The 14,406-nt window shown below is 46.0% G+C and overlaps 7 protein-coding genes across 7 annotated transcripts; 3 read left to right on the forward strand and 4 right to left on the reverse strand.

Moving 5' to 3' along the window:
• Positions 1–1,734: 1,734 nt before the first annotated feature.
• On the reverse strand, positions 1,735–3,378 carry N7469_001059 (uncharacterized protein; the record flags this gene model as incomplete). The annotated part of the gene is made up of 4 exons (XM_056639979.1): positions 1,735–2,109; positions 2,164–2,926; positions 2,985–3,190; positions 3,250–3,378. 4 exons carry the CDS (start codon positions 3,376–3,378, stop codon positions 1,735–1,737), a joined length of 1,473 nt encoding a protein of 490 aa, XP_056505736.1.
• A 466-nt stretch (positions 3,379–3,844) lies between these two features.
• N7469_001060 (metal-dependent hydrolase family protein) lies at positions 3,845–5,194 on the forward strand (the record flags this gene model as incomplete). Its single annotated transcript, XM_056639980.1, has 1 exon — positions 3,845–5,194. The coding sequence occupies one exon, from the start codon at positions 3,845–3,847 to the stop codon at positions 5,192–5,194; it is 1,350 nt and encodes a 449-aa protein (XP_056505737.1).
• Positions 5,195–5,634: 440 nt separating this feature from the next.
• N7469_001061 (Zn(II)2Cys6 transcription factor) lies at positions 5,635–8,119 on the reverse strand (the record flags this gene model as incomplete). The annotated part of the gene is made up of 6 exons (XM_056639981.1): positions 5,635–6,592; positions 6,645–6,815; positions 6,874–7,457; positions 7,515–7,800; positions 7,856–7,975; positions 8,037–8,119. The coding sequence occupies 6 exons, from the start codon at positions 8,117–8,119 to the stop codon at positions 5,635–5,637; spliced, it is 2,202 nt and encodes a 733-aa protein (XP_056505738.1).
• Positions 8,120–8,437: 318 nt separating this feature from the next.
• Positions 8,438–9,287, reverse strand: N7469_001062 (bZIP transcription factor; the record flags this gene model as incomplete). The annotated part of the gene is made up of 2 exons (XM_056639982.1): positions 8,438–9,129; positions 9,182–9,287. 2 exons carry the CDS (start codon positions 9,285–9,287, stop codon positions 8,438–8,440), a joined length of 798 nt encoding a protein of 265 aa, XP_056505739.1.
• Positions 9,288–9,692: 405 nt separating this feature from the next.
• On the forward strand, positions 9,693–10,679 carry N7469_001063 (uncharacterized protein; the record flags this gene model as incomplete). The annotated part of the gene is made up of 1 exon (XM_056639983.1): positions 9,693–10,679. The coding sequence occupies one exon, from the start codon at positions 9,693–9,695 to the stop codon at positions 10,677–10,679; it is 987 nt and encodes a 328-aa protein (XP_056505740.1).
• Positions 10,680–10,974: 295 nt separating this feature from the next.
• N7469_001064 (uncharacterized protein) lies at positions 10,975–11,389 on the forward strand (the record flags this gene model as incomplete). The annotated part of the gene is made up of 2 exons (XM_056639984.1): positions 10,975–10,979; positions 11,047–11,389. 2 exons carry the CDS (start codon positions 10,975–10,977, stop codon positions 11,387–11,389), a joined length of 348 nt encoding a protein of 115 aa, XP_056505741.1.
• Positions 11,390–12,103: 714 nt separating this feature from the next.
• Positions 12,104–14,168, reverse strand: N7469_001065 (uncharacterized protein; the record flags this gene model as incomplete). Its single annotated transcript, XM_056639985.1, has 4 exons — positions 12,104–12,936; positions 13,041–13,727; positions 13,809–13,945; positions 14,011–14,168. 4 exons carry the CDS (start codon positions 14,166–14,168, stop codon positions 12,104–12,106), a joined length of 1,815 nt encoding a protein of 604 aa, XP_056505742.1.
• Positions 14,169–14,406: the final 238 nt, after the last annotated feature.

Raw genomic sequence — 14,406 nt, forward strand, 5'->3', positions numbered from 1 at the left:
TGACGAGTAGAATAGCGACTTATTTTACCAAGTAAAAGTCTCTTCAATGATTCCTGAGTTAGATCCTTCTCGATTATACTTTATCTTGACTCGCTTCATTTGATCGAATGCCGGAGACAAGGAAGACACTCCACAAGCCAAACCAATATCAGAGGGCAAGTACTCCGTTGCTGGTGATATTTGAGCGGTCATTTCTTCAATATTCACGATTCGTTTGGCAATTCGAGCGGCTAGATCAGAGTCCCACAGACCTTCGCGACGCTGACAGTATGACATCAGTCTAATTGTATAATTACGAACAGAAGAATCTCGACAGCGAGTGGCACATAAATAGAGAAGCGTGACGACCCCAAAAGACAACGAGAATCTAGAAGATTCTGACTTCCAAGACTTCGGGAGTATAGTGGGAAGCAGTGGACCACTTTCAGTCTTCCCCGACTGGGTTATTTTTGAATCAAGTGATTCTGGCAAAATGGAAGATTGAGACAGAACTTCACTTGATGGGGCTCCGACCATGCTTGCCACCAGAGCATTGACCGCGGAGAAGTCATCGGTGAAATGATCCCAGTCAAGCTCCGACGGTGGAAGCGCCAAATGGATGACGATTCAGATGATTAACCTCCATGCTTTCAGAATGATAACCTGGTCACTTTTAAGTTCCTTTCTGCATGACGCATGCCGCTGGAGCGAGTTTTCGAAAAGGGAAAGCCAAGATTCGATCTCTGCGCGGACTTGTATGTAATCACTGTTAATACATTGTATGTCTGCGAGAAACTCAATTGACTTGTTCTCCAGGGGCTCTACCAATAGGTCGCAAATTGCCAAGAATCGGGTGATTCGGTTGTATAAAAACTGAAAGGAAATGAATATGCCTTCAATAGTATTTGTCGGTAGCAGCGAAGAATCAATTGTTGGACGCGGGAAATATGAGGACACTGTTGGTCGTAGATCTGATGAGACGATTGATTCATTTTCAATCTCCAGGACTTGATTCTCCAAGATCGAAAACAAAATAGTAATCTTTTCAACCGGCATATATGTTCCAAGGCTGGAGACATTGGTGATCAATCACTCTTGTCTAATGATCCTGAGTCCGGGTATGGCATGCTGAAACGCCAATTTATAATTCCCTTGAAGACATTCAAAGCAGAAAAATAGTATACATGCAATGAGAAATGTATCGTTGCTTTGAGGATTGGTGAGAGGATTAATGGAAACAAGCTGACGAATAGCTTTATTGTAGCGAAGAAGAGTAAATCGGGTACTTTCTTGCGGATCCAATGCTTCAGCTTGGCTATGAGCAAAGGATCGATGCAATGAGCGTAGTGCGATTGCAATAGTCTTGAGGATAGGCTCATGATACACGGCCCGCAAAAGGTACACGCCGATCTTAGAGCCAAAGCAGGAAGTGGTATGAGCTTGAAAGAATTCCAACGACCGGTATTCGTCTTCGAAGAGCAATTCCGTTGAATATGGAATCTGCCAAAAACGCGTTGGTTGTGAAATCCCAGGAACATGTTGTACAATACGAAAGCGAGTAACTACTCGGGGTAGCTCATTCCAGTGAGATTGTGATCCTTTAAAAACAGTCCCTGCAGGGTGAAATTAGCAGGCATACTGCATATTATCCGCGAAACTTCTTTATAGCAAAATAATCACACGATAATCCTAACAGATGCTCTGCTAGTGATACAAATTGGCCTAGTACTAGTACTATGACGCTACAAAAGACATCTAAAGTGCGTATCTGAATGTTTGATCCTCCTTATCAGTCAAATCAGTCCTTGGTAGTCCATTTTCATCAAGTTCAACTTCATGATAATGACCATCGCTACTTGAATCCGATATCGAGTCACGTTTCTTGTTGTCGAAAATACAGAGGAAGCGATAGATGATGACTGCAATGAACAGAAGACACCATGTCACGATAGAAGTGATGACACCTTTTGTGTAACGCGGTTTCTCTGTCCACAGCTGTGGTGAACCAATACATCCTGCACAATACCCAATGAAGAACATTGTATTGACAATCGCTCGTTTTGTGTTTCCTTTCACATTGGAGGCCGATAACGACAGAAGAATAGACATAGGTGCAGTGATGCAAGATGCCTAGTATATGGTTAGCCCGAAGCCAGTACAAATTTCAATATTAATGAGACTTACCATCCAAGAAGCTACTATAAGCCCCCATTCAGCAGCCACATCTAACTTGAGCAAGAAGATGGTACCTATGAATGGCGGTATGGTCAGAAGAAGAACTACCAGGTTCCTTTGCCGTGGCACGCAGCAAACAATAGCAGTCCCAATCCACAGCAAAGCGATCTGGACCGCCCCCGAGGGAGCTGTATACAACATAGTGTCCAGTCTGCTATATCCAATGGACTCGATGACGAGAGATGCAAAAGTGAGGACAGGGGACTGCATTGTTACCAGGACACCAAACCAGAAAACCGCCCAAGCCTTGGGATCCAACATAGTTTCTTTGAGCTGAGGGATCGAAAATGAAGTTTTGTCACCACCTTCAAGATCCTCAGCCATACGAAGTACTAAAACCCTTTTCTCGCGGGCATTAAGAAACCAAGCGTTTTTAGGACCACTGGGCATAAGGAGGAAAAATCCAATACCTGCAACGACCGTGAGAGCACCACATATTATAAATAACACTCTCCAAGGTGCTATTGCCAACGAGGTGTTCTTGCCGATGCCATACATCAGCAAACAACCAATCACTTGTGCCAGGCCATTCATGGTAATCCACAAAGCTGTTCGTACGGTGTGTTCCTTTTTGCGGTACCATATACCAGTGATTGTAACGAAAGCAGGGGAAACAGCTCCCTCGCTAAATCCAAGAAGAAAGCGGGTTGTGGCAAAGCCAGCGAAGTTAATTGGCGCAGCCAAACACATACAAATGATCCCCCATATGATGCTTCAATCAGTATTTATCAGTCACTGTGATAGCATACAAATAGTGGGTAATAACGTACACGGTTGCACCGACAAATTTGGTAAGCGGAAGTCGACTCATAAGATAAATGAATGGATATTCCGAGACAAGCTGGCCAACATAGAAAATAGAGCTAGACCATGAGTATTGTGAGCTTGTTAAATCCAGGTCATCGATCAGGCCAAAGACTGCTGCATAACTCAAGCTTTGCTTGTCGAGGTATTGTAGGAAGAAAACAAAGCACATCTGTAATGTTGGTGGTGAACAACTTGCCAATAAACTCAAAACCGTAGACGGTGACTCACAAACGGCAGTATGACCATATCGATCTTTCGCAATACTGCTTTCTCCTCTTCAGCAGTATACCCATCTGAAACCGCGACGATATCGCTGTTCCCGCAAATGCCATCATCTTTTTTCTCGGAAGTCTCCATTACAGGGCGGAGTGCTAAGTCTTATTTGTTTTGTAGTGAGCAAAAAGAGCGATATAAAGGCTTCGTGGTTGTGTAAAGAGCTAATCTCGATCATTGGGGTTCTCGACAGGCTCGTTCAAGTATCAAAAGTGTATCAAAAGGGATGAGCAAAGGATAATATACTATGACCAGCAGCGCACCCCGGATTTCTCGACAAGCTGAGGACTCCTATCTTATACCAATGTGGAAATGATCAACGGCATTGATAAACAAAAGCTAGTTATGCGAGGATGTGGTCGTCGATCCGATGCTCCATCGGCAATCTGCACGGCCAACTTCCCGACGAGGTTGATCTGCAGTGCAACCTTTTCTTCAAAAGATCCTTCTCAGCTCTTTTTCTACAGCATTGAACCTCTAATTTCCCCAGTCAGTAGCCTCGAAGGTAAATCCGGATTCATTCTTTCTGTCATCCATTTCTTTCTTCGCTATGCCTGATCATCCACCAGTTCCAGGCTCTGACGTTAGGCCTTGGGCCCGACCAACACCGCGGGGTTATCTTTTTCTGAATGCAAATATCGTGGACGTACAAGAAGGGAGAATCCTGGAGAATGCAAGCCTTATTACTCGTCAAGGCAAAATTGAATCTATCTCATCTACATCGCCGGATTCTCCCGCGCCTCCTGGCTTGACCGTCATTGACTGTGAAGGTCGCTATTTATGTCCAGGCCTTTTCGACGCCCACGTACATCTTTGTGCAGTGCCTGGGTATAAAGATCTTTCAAAAGCATTCGGCAACTCCGACCATTCATCGTTATTGAGGCAGCCATTTGTGGCTGCTCAAATGCTCCATCGTGGGTTCACCAGTGTTCGTGACTGTGGAGGTGCTCAGCTTGCTCTGAAAGAAGCAATTGATGATGTTTTCCCCGGCCCTCGCCTTTTCATCTCCGGACATGCTCTGTCACAGTTTGGTGGTCATGGTGATCTCCGAGGGCCCCACGAGCAAGTTGAATGCTGTGGGGGGCTACATAGCAATAACCACCTAGGTCGACTTTGCAACGGCGTACCTGAATGCATGGCAGCCGTCCGAGAAGAAATCAGGTGCGGCGCTGACTTTATTAAGATAATGGGCTCTGGTGGTGTAGCATCACCAACAGATAAGCTTGAACATTTACAATTCACTAAAACCGAACTGCAAGCTATGGTTGAATGCGCAGAGAATGCTGGTACTTTTGTCACTGCGCATGCCTATACCGTGAAGGCAATTCGACATTGTATCGATAATGGCGTGAAGGGAATCGAGCATGGAAATTTTGTCGACCCACCCACTGCACAACTGATGGCTGAAAAGGGTGTTTATCTTACTCCCACATTGATTGCGTATGCTCAGATGGCATCTGATCAATGGAAAGGCTATCTACCGCCTGAATCTCAAGAGAAGAATTCTCAGGTATTGAAATCTGGCCTGCAAGCCCTGAAAATCGCGTCTGAGGCTGGTGTCAAGATGTGCTATGGCTCGGATTTACTCGGTCCATTGGGATCGGCGCAGACGCAAGAGTTTAGCTTGCGTTCGCAAGTCTTGTCGGCGCTGGAGATCCTTCGCAGTGCAACCATTAACCCGGCCAAGATGATGGGCTGGGAGAACTCCATCGGTCAAATAAAGGAGAAGTTCCAGGCGGATATTGTTTTTCTCAACAAAAACCCTCTTGATGATGTGACGGTTTTTGATCGACCCGATGAACATGTTCTTGGTGTTATGAAAGATGGTCGTGTCTGCAAGAGTCGTTGGGACACACTCAAGGAAGACTCTGAGATTCCTATCCGAGTCAAGTATAACTAAGTATAATGAAAAACTAGCCATGCATCTAGTTGCTCGTTCCTGGCAAGAGCACTAGCAGAAATTTAGAAGCGGGAGGAGAACCAGGGGGGCTAGGAGTCATGAGAAGGAGTTGGAAGAGAATTGACGCTGCGTACTAGGTCGATGGGGTGTTTTACTACCTATTACAGAGAATCTTGGGAATATTAAGATTTTCTATTTTCTTCATGAATACCATGCATTGTGGTATTGCAAATAGTGGGTTTTTGTTAACATCCGCCTGCGCGGCCTCGGTCTCTTATTTAACTAGGATACAAAAAGGATAAAGCCAAGAGAGTAGAATCAAGATTATATTTATTTATTTCATCCCCTGAATGGATTCATAGATATTGAGTGCTGTCTGATTTCTTGGACATTCGCCCGAGAGGGTTCTGACCGCGGAATAGTCGAATAATTCAGTCTATTCATTCCAATTGTACAGTGAGTCCCGAGAAATCCAGGGCATCTAAACCAGTCAGGCCCATCAAGAAAGACTGATCATCGTTGTGTAAAGTAGAAAGGAAGTCCAGTTCTAACGGATGAGAAGCTGTAGGAGACTCCAGATCGTTCAACCCTCCAGGTATGAAAGACGATGTATCTGACTCTGGATTCCAGGAACTTGTGCCACCACTGTGTGCTGGTAAAGCTCCCAGCCATGGATACAAATCCCGTCCATTGTTCTCCCTGCTCGGCAGGAGATTTGCTTGTGTCCGAGCCACATAATCGCGCCTGGCGCAGCTCTCTTGCGCCGTCAGCCAACCCCTCCAGTCGGAGTAGCCAGAGTGTATATTTAGCCCCGATGTGTCTTGGGTCAATAGAGAGTCACGTTCCAATTTAGTCGCTGCTTCGTCTGTGATGGATCGGACCGCTTCGACAAATCTTACTCCTAGTTTTGCAGTCATGTTGCCGGTGGCCATCTTCCGCAGGCAACTCAATCCAAACTCAACTCGAGTATCATACCCTGAGTCACGTATGAAGATTCCTGCGACCAAGGTAACTATAATTGCGATGCTGCAGCCTTGAAAATCGGTGAATGAGAATCTGGTAATCTTTCGATTTCTTGTCAAGTTCTCAAAAAGTTGAAGTGTTTTCCTCGCAGCTTTCATGCACCCATTTGCCAATCTATTGGTTTTGTCATTGATATCGGGTGTGTCACGGTCCGACTGTTTCAGCTTTTTCCTGGCAATAGTGACCAACGCTACTTTGCCCACCGTAATCCACGCGTAATAGTAATTCAAGTAAAGATGAGACACGGCTCGGTAGTTGAAGTCGCTTGCGGACATTTGATCAAGTTTGAATTTCAACGGAAGAGAGCGTTTCCATTCTTTGAGGTCATTTTCCCAGTTCGCCTGGGATAAATTTGTTGATCTTGTTAGCTCATCCCTTTCACTGGTCAGTAATAGTTATATAGTTATGATATAGAATAGAAGCATACTCGACGCCTGCTATTTGGTCCAATATCATTATCAGGTGAATGTATGCCACCTGACACTCGAGATTCTCGAAAGACTGCTCTCGATCAAGCATTGTACACTGAGATGGATATGGTACTTTTATTATCTTGGTATCAATAGAGCGAGGTCTGTTCAACTTGACCGTCGTGCAACTAGGATATAGTGAGCAATTTGCTACCAAGTAATGGAATCTTGATAGATTTAACACACCGTTCGAGAGAATAGATTGACCACCAAAGGCGACATCTCACTTCTCTTTCCCTTTCATTCATGATCGGGTCCTCAGAGCCAATATGAAGGTCAGATGCCACAGCCTTTCTCAATGCTAGCCCCAGAAAGACATAGGATGTCCCAATAGCGCTTTCGGGCATGAAATAGACCCCTAGAACAAATGGAGCCTGTATGGATCTCAAACATGACCGTTCAATGATATCAGGTATGAGAGACTTAGCATGGGAAGCAAAGCTACGTCCAACATTCCCGTTCTCCCTTTGTCGATCGAATTCGAGACCCTCGGGCCTCTCCAGAGGTGTCCACTGACTGCCAAGTGCGAATGCTGCCAGGGCAAGGCACACGAAAGCTGGATCGAGCCGTAGAGGAGACGCGGAGTTTGTATAGAACTCATCAATATCCGAAAGTACCTGGGCTTGGTCAAAGTAGAAGAACACATCGGTCGCATGTTTCATGAATACGAAGAGCAAGAAATCAGCAACTGGGCGTGGGGGAAATGCGTCAATGGCTGCATGGAGTCTAGAAAGCTCAGCCGGGCGTAATTCTTTGGGGCAAATCATCCGCTATATATTGTCAGGCTTTCACGTTCATTTTCTAAAAGATGTACCTAGGAGACACACAGCCTGCATTGCTACCATATCTCGCTCCTCCGGCACATCTTGAGAGTCTAGTGAGAATGCCTCTCGAAGTCGGGACAGTACGTTTGGCCAGAGAACTCGTTTGGATTGATCCGCGATGACATGCTTTGATAGCCCTTGTGATAGAACAGAGGCTGGGGAAGGCAACTCCGTGTCTTCAACAGTGGCATCGTCAGAGACTCCGCTGGTAGTATTCCTAGGGGTAGTTGACGATTGCTTTTCGGGTTGAGGTGGTTGCAAAATGCCTTCAATGTCATTCATGTCTTCTCTGTTAGGCAATAAGTGAGTACCAGTGCATTATTAATTGAAACTTTGACTCGTACTGTTCAAATTTGCAGTCTAGATTGCCAATAGAGCACCGCTGGCATTTGGTTCCCTTATCGCTCCGTGAAGAGCCTTTCGCCTGGACACATTTGCTCTTCCTTCTTTTGCACCGAGTACAACTATTGGATATGTCAGAATGAACCTAGCTGGTGAAGAACAGGAAAATGTCTGCTATCATACGCTCGAGGGGCTCTTTTTCGATCCACATCTGCAACCCGCCGCCGTCTTCTCCTTCTCTCTGCAGTAGTCGGATCCATAGCCATATTGAATACGAAGCGGGCCTGTCGAGTGACACCTACAGGTGGTGTGCATGAACAAACAGGAAACCACCTAGCCGATGGATGAGTCGGCAGGCTGTCAGGGACGGATACCCGACCTTCGGGAAACCCGCGCCGTTTGTTATCTTCCCCGCATTTCAAAGCGGAACTCTGCCGAGCAAAGCTGTTTCTCTATCCAATCATTTTGTGGAGCTTCATTGAACGGATACTGATATTTGATCAAGCAGCTCTGGTGGTTGTGGGATGGCAATACCTTTCCATATGAAGAGGATACCAGTTCTTCCTAATCATGAATTCCAGTGCTCAGCACTCCTGACTAACTGCTAGCTCTTTGACCCAATCTAGACACCATTTTCGTAAGAACCAAGAGCTAGCCTTCCAGCTATTCTGGTCCCATGATTGGCCTTCGTCGGATCCAATTGGCCGATAAATAAGGGCATTCCGGTCATATATGTCGAGCTTGAGATCCCATAGATCGAAAACATCGGGCATAGCAAAAGACATCATAATAACCCTATCGCGGAGAAGAGGCAGTGGTATCAAATCAAGACTTGCATGATGCGGAACCAGAATCTGGGCCATTGTGGGCTGTAAGTGCACGGGTATGGTGGGATCAAATGTAGATGCGACGAGATCTTGTGGTTTATCCTGTTCCGTGATTGATCTGAAGAACGGCGATATATAAGTTTGACGACAATCCGCGAGCAGGCCTAGATCGAAGTTAAGACAGATGGCATTATACAATACAGCCTCCCAAATGGTATCGCGCATTGTTCGCAGAAAGTTCATCTTTGGATCACCAAGGACCATCTTATTGAAGCTCTGAGGAGATCTCAATTGAAGGCTTTCCGTTGATTTCGCTAGCGAATTTTCAGCCTCCAGATCCCGGATAGGAGGTTTATCCGCTCGGGGGGTCGTTGATGGCCGAGGGGCTATTTGTTTGGTGACTCCACGCTGTAAGATAGCATGAGCCTTGCGCTCCCTTTGCCGCTCCCCTAGTCATGTTAGAGCTTCCGAGAGAAAGTCAAAAGAACCAGTAGAGCCTACGATAAGCTTGCTGTGCTGCCCTGTTCTGTGCTTTGCGCGCAGGCGTAATGACCCGCTTCTTTGGTGCGTCGGATGATCGAACGCAACTGCGGGTCTTCTCGGTCATTACTCCTGATACTCGGAGTAAATTCTCAGACTAAGTGATATGTATTCATTTGCTTGGTCGATTGAAACCATGAAAGAAACGGCGCAGAATGAAAAGGAAGAATGCGAGACTGGGGCTACCCTTAACGCCGAAGTCCGCACTGGCTGACTGTTGGCTTATGCAAATGGACCAATCAGCGTGCGGGAACCATATAATCCACGATTGTCCACATTGCAAATGTCTTCGATTTGCACTCTATAAAAAGTCCTCCAATGCACCAGGAAAGACAAGTCAGAAAAGCAAATATCCTTCGTCTATCTCCACTTTGTCAAGTATTTTTTAAGGGATCTTTCAGATACTTTGGCACGTTTTTCCCACAAGCATTTTCTGAACTCAGCACCAACTTGAAATCACAACAACATCAAAATGAGTGTGACCACCAAGATTATCACAGTAGTGGGTGCTACAGGTACCCAAGGTGGTTCCATCGCCCGGTCATTCTTGGAACTTCCGGATTGGCAAGTTCGCTGTCTCACTCGCGACCCGACTTCAGAAAAGGCCTTGAGGCTGAAGAAGCTGGGTGCCGAGCTTGTCCAAGGAGACCTTGGAGATGAATCTTCCCTCCAAAGTGCCTTCGCGAATGTCCATGCTATCTTCCTCAATACGGATTTCTGGATCCCCTTCCGCAAAGCTATGGATTCAGGCAAAGACCTGAGTGTCAGTGCTCGAGAAGCCTTTGAGATTGAAGTGACCCATGGAAAAAATGCAGTCAATGTTGCTGCTACTATTCAAACCTTAGAACGCTTCGTATACTCGGCACTGGGCCCTATGAAAGACGTGTCAAATGGGAAATACTCGCTGTCCTATCATTGGGAAACGAAAGCGAGTCTTGTGAAATATATCGAGACACAACAGCCCGAGTTGGCGCAAAAAACCTCCTACATCTATATCGGGGCGTATATAACCAACGCTTTTCTTTATCCCAAACTGGACCCTGAGAGTGGTGAATTTGTCTCTATTCTTCCAACTTGGAAAGAGACTAGGTTTCCCATCATCAATGTCCCTCGATCGACAGGGCCATTTGTCAGAGCATTGGTGGAAGATGAACAGCCACGGACAAGGCTCCTTGCATATGATGATTATCTTTCGGTGGAACAAGTCATGGGTATCTGGCAGAATACTCTTGGAACAAAGGTCAATTTGGTTCAACTCACAATGCAAGCTATGAGTGAGAAAACCGGTGTGCCGCTAGAAATACTCCAAGGTGCAGCATACCTGGGTGAGTATAGCTATTGTGCCGGGGTTCCCAATGCCATCGAGCCAGCTCAGCTGAAGAAGAGATATGAAGGGCAGAAGTTTGCGGACTGGGTTAAAGAGAATGATACAGCAGAGCTCTTAGGGCTGAATCAATAGATGCGAAATGGTGGATGTCTTGTTCCTTTTTCTGAACATACAGATGACGGTAGAATGAAATTTCATAAAGAACATTCAAGTTGTGTTTGTACTTCCCTTTACTGTCGTTCGAGTGGGTGGCAGGTGCGATGGAACACTCATTGATGATGGTCGTGGTTGCCTGATTCCACACTTCATCATTCATCATTCACTCTTGTTTCTCTCTTTTCAACTCTTCTTCTTCAATCCCTCAGCACTCCTCAATACCAGCTCATCAGATAGAAGTCTCACACAACATTTTCCAAAAGAACAAGAAATGGGGTATGACAGTGCCCCTTCTATCCTCAAGGTATATGGGTGTCAAGTAATCACAACTGTCTCATTACAGCTACACTCACTATTTCGGTGTCAACAATCCAGAATCGCCCGAATGGAAGACAGCATGGCCTCAACTTATTCAGGATGTGTCGAAAATAATCGAGGCCAGCCACGTGCGCATCTGTGGCCCATCACCCGATGATGATGATAATATCGTAACGCCACCTATCGTAGACATCAAAGACGGGATCGACATAAATGGTGTCAGAAAGAGCGGATATGAGCCCTTTCGCCTTGGTGCAGACAAATGGGGACGGGGGCAATGGGGGCACTTCTGCAAGACATCCCAAAAGGCGTACGATGAAGTGGTCACCTGCATTCTGCTCCGTGCTTGGAAGTTAGCACCAAAGTAATTTCACTACGCGTGAGCGAAACATTTTATCCTTGAATTCCCAGCACTAATCATTGAGTGAATCTAGCTCCGACGGATCCTGGGAGGAATGGAGTGCGGGGAGAGAACTTTACCAGAGACTCTGGCCAGAGGACATACTCGAAGCTCCAGGGCATGACAATGACTCGGGCGATGAATCTGACGATCCCTCAGTAAAATTTGATTGGGGAGAGATATGGAAGCGACCCCGAGAATCTGCGAGACAAGGGATTAATGGATCACGATAGTTTTATCACTTAGGAACACTCATGGGCTACGGAAGAAAATAACTCCAAAGATCCAAATCAGCAACCCAATGAAAGATTCGGTAAAGATTGAAACAAAGGCAGAATAAATTAGGGAGATGTGATGTTTGTCAAAATTGTTTGATAATTAGGGCAGAGATCGAATAAAAACTATTATTAGTTATTACCTAATAACTAGTACTAGGTAGTACCAGCTACGCCATGGCTACCAGGTATTCCTTCCATTATAACATTGTATCTCCTCAATTGAGCCAGGGAAGCTTGATGCACTGCTTCGTAAATGAGAATTGTAGAACTGTCTTATGATTCATGCAGTGTGGCAGATTGAATTCTTGGCGGAAGCCTTCATTTCATGAACTTCGACCTGAAAAATGTAGTATTACAAGTATCTATGGAAGGCTATTGCACACTGATACCATGCAAATGTATATCTAGTCTGACGAGACGACGATTCTGGGCGGCGCATCTTGGCCACTGGGCCCGAGGGATGTAGGGCTAGTTTCTGACAGAGAATCTCTGCTTGGAGGAGTACCATCATAAGATTCCTCTCCATATCCACACGAGCCACCCCTAGAAGGCAAGGTATGGGCATGTCGTGGCCTCGTCACTAGACGTGAGGAAGATGACACTGGTAAGGACAGATGCCGTGGAATATCCAACGGCGTTCTTGAACTACCTTCTCCATTCGACGACTCAGAGCCAATGAAACTGCTAGCCCGAGATCGAGGAATTGGCGAATTGCTATAAGCTTTCTGAAATTCGGACAAATCTCGATTCCGGAAGTTCTCCCCTGGAACTTCAGGAAAGCTTGACCTCTCTTTCGCATTGAATCCTGAATCTTGAAACTGGCTGTGTGCCTTGACGGCAAGTTGCTTGCTCGCGAGGTTGAGCCACCTAGTGACCTTCTTCCTTCCGCCTGGATCAATGGACTTTTCACTTTGGTTTGTCTTTATCCGCGGGATCCGAGGGCCTATTGAGTTTTCTGTGGTGATTGCTCTCACCATCTCTGCAGAGTGACGATCGTCGAGTGTCTGCGAGCTGTAGAATGGGCTTTGGTCCGGTTGCTCCGGACTGATATTGTGGCTTGCATTATCAAGATTTTCCAAGTTTGAAACTCGTAGACATTCATTTGAACTACAGTTGGTATTCGTAGTGCGATCTTGGCTGCCCTCTTCCTGCTCGTCGGCCTCCATATTGGCTGCAAACAAAATATATAGAGATCCGATCGCGGCGAGGCCAGTACCAACAACAGGGGCCCATTGACCTAGAACGTTACAATATGCAATTAGTACCTTTTAGAGGCCATTCCGTGGAAACTGAATAGGAAAAGGGGGGGGTCTTGCAAGGCTGCTAATTACAAATACATACCTATACTCGATATTGGCTCAGTCTGATACATGACTGGTTTGCTGAAAAAGTTCATCTCGCCTTTGATCAGAATAGCCAGAACTGCTGCAACAAAAACAGGAGTCTCGATAAGTGTCAGCCAGCCTCTGATCCTACTAGTGATACCCTTCATTTGTTTAGGCGTCGCTCCGTTCGTTCCTTGAATCGGTTCTTCTTCCGATTTCTCTGCGGAGGCAGCATTCCCAGAGGAAAGTCTCTCCCAGTTTATCTCAAGAATTTTGATCCAGGTTGACACCAAAGATAGAATTGCCGGTACGCAACATGCAGCCGCAATTAGAGTCGCAGTATTGAAAGTTAGTTCTTGCGGCACCGGTATCACATAGATATTGTCAGCTGCACCCTGTCGCAGGGGAGAATAAGGCCCGTCTTCTCCGCAGACCATGCCACATTTGCTATTGTAGGAGAATGTGCGATTTTGAGCCCACTGGCTACTTGCTGGATCATCCAGAGGGCAGTCGATGGGTTCAATGCGAATAAATTCTACTGTCAAGCTCAGGAGGCCGGCTAGCAGAAGGCCAGTCCAGAGAAATATGATGTTGCGCCCAGGATTATTGAAATAAGTCTTTGAAAGCTTTACAGTGACCGGGGCAGCTAGAATACCAATAGAGCATAACTGAAATGCTCCGTAGACATCCATATCAATGGCTCCTGTCCAGGTCGATAAGTTAGAGCGATATTCCATTAAGAACACTTCCAAGCACATAAATTGAATCTTGCTTGTTGACTTACCTTCTCTATGCAAAGCCGCTAAGACAATTCCATGAAGGGCTGCAACGGCAGGAAAAAGTAGTACAGCTGCGAGGCCCGCATTCCGGATCCATTCTGCTTTGCGAGCGAGTACACAGGCAGCGACCAAGACATAGTATCTAAAAGCAGTATTAGAGCTATAGCGTATGAACCTCGGATCAACGGATATCTCTGGGAGCCATACAACACACGCGTGCCAGGTCCATACTGTCCGGAGACAGGCCAAGCACATACAACCTCTAGGCGAGGACCAGTTGCATTGTACACCGACGTGTTTGTACTGCGTTGCACAAGCTGCTCAATCTGTGACAGGGATGTACTAGGAAATGGAATTGCTGGCATTGCTAGTCTTCCATACCCTCAATGATTGAGTTTCTATATGAAAAGAGATAAGGAGCAAATATAGACATAAAAATGGTCGATTCTATTCTACCTCGTTGCATGTTGGCATCTGCCTTGGGGAAATACAGAGTAGAAAAAGAACAGAGAGTGAGAAAGCGAGATCTTTGAGTTCGTCATGAAGAGGGCGCATCCGCCCGGGTTTAGCAACGTCGGGGAAACCAAGCCAAGCACATGCTGC

The sequence above is a fragment of the Penicillium citrinum genome (assembly GCF_028827155.1).
Source record: "Penicillium citrinum strain IBT 23319 chromosome Unknown utg000001l:1.0-4955037.0:1.0-4956770.0, whole genome shotgun sequence".
In the NCBI taxonomy this organism is placed as follows: Eukaryota; Fungi; Ascomycota; class Eurotiomycetes; order Eurotiales; family Aspergillaceae; genus Penicillium; species Penicillium citrinum.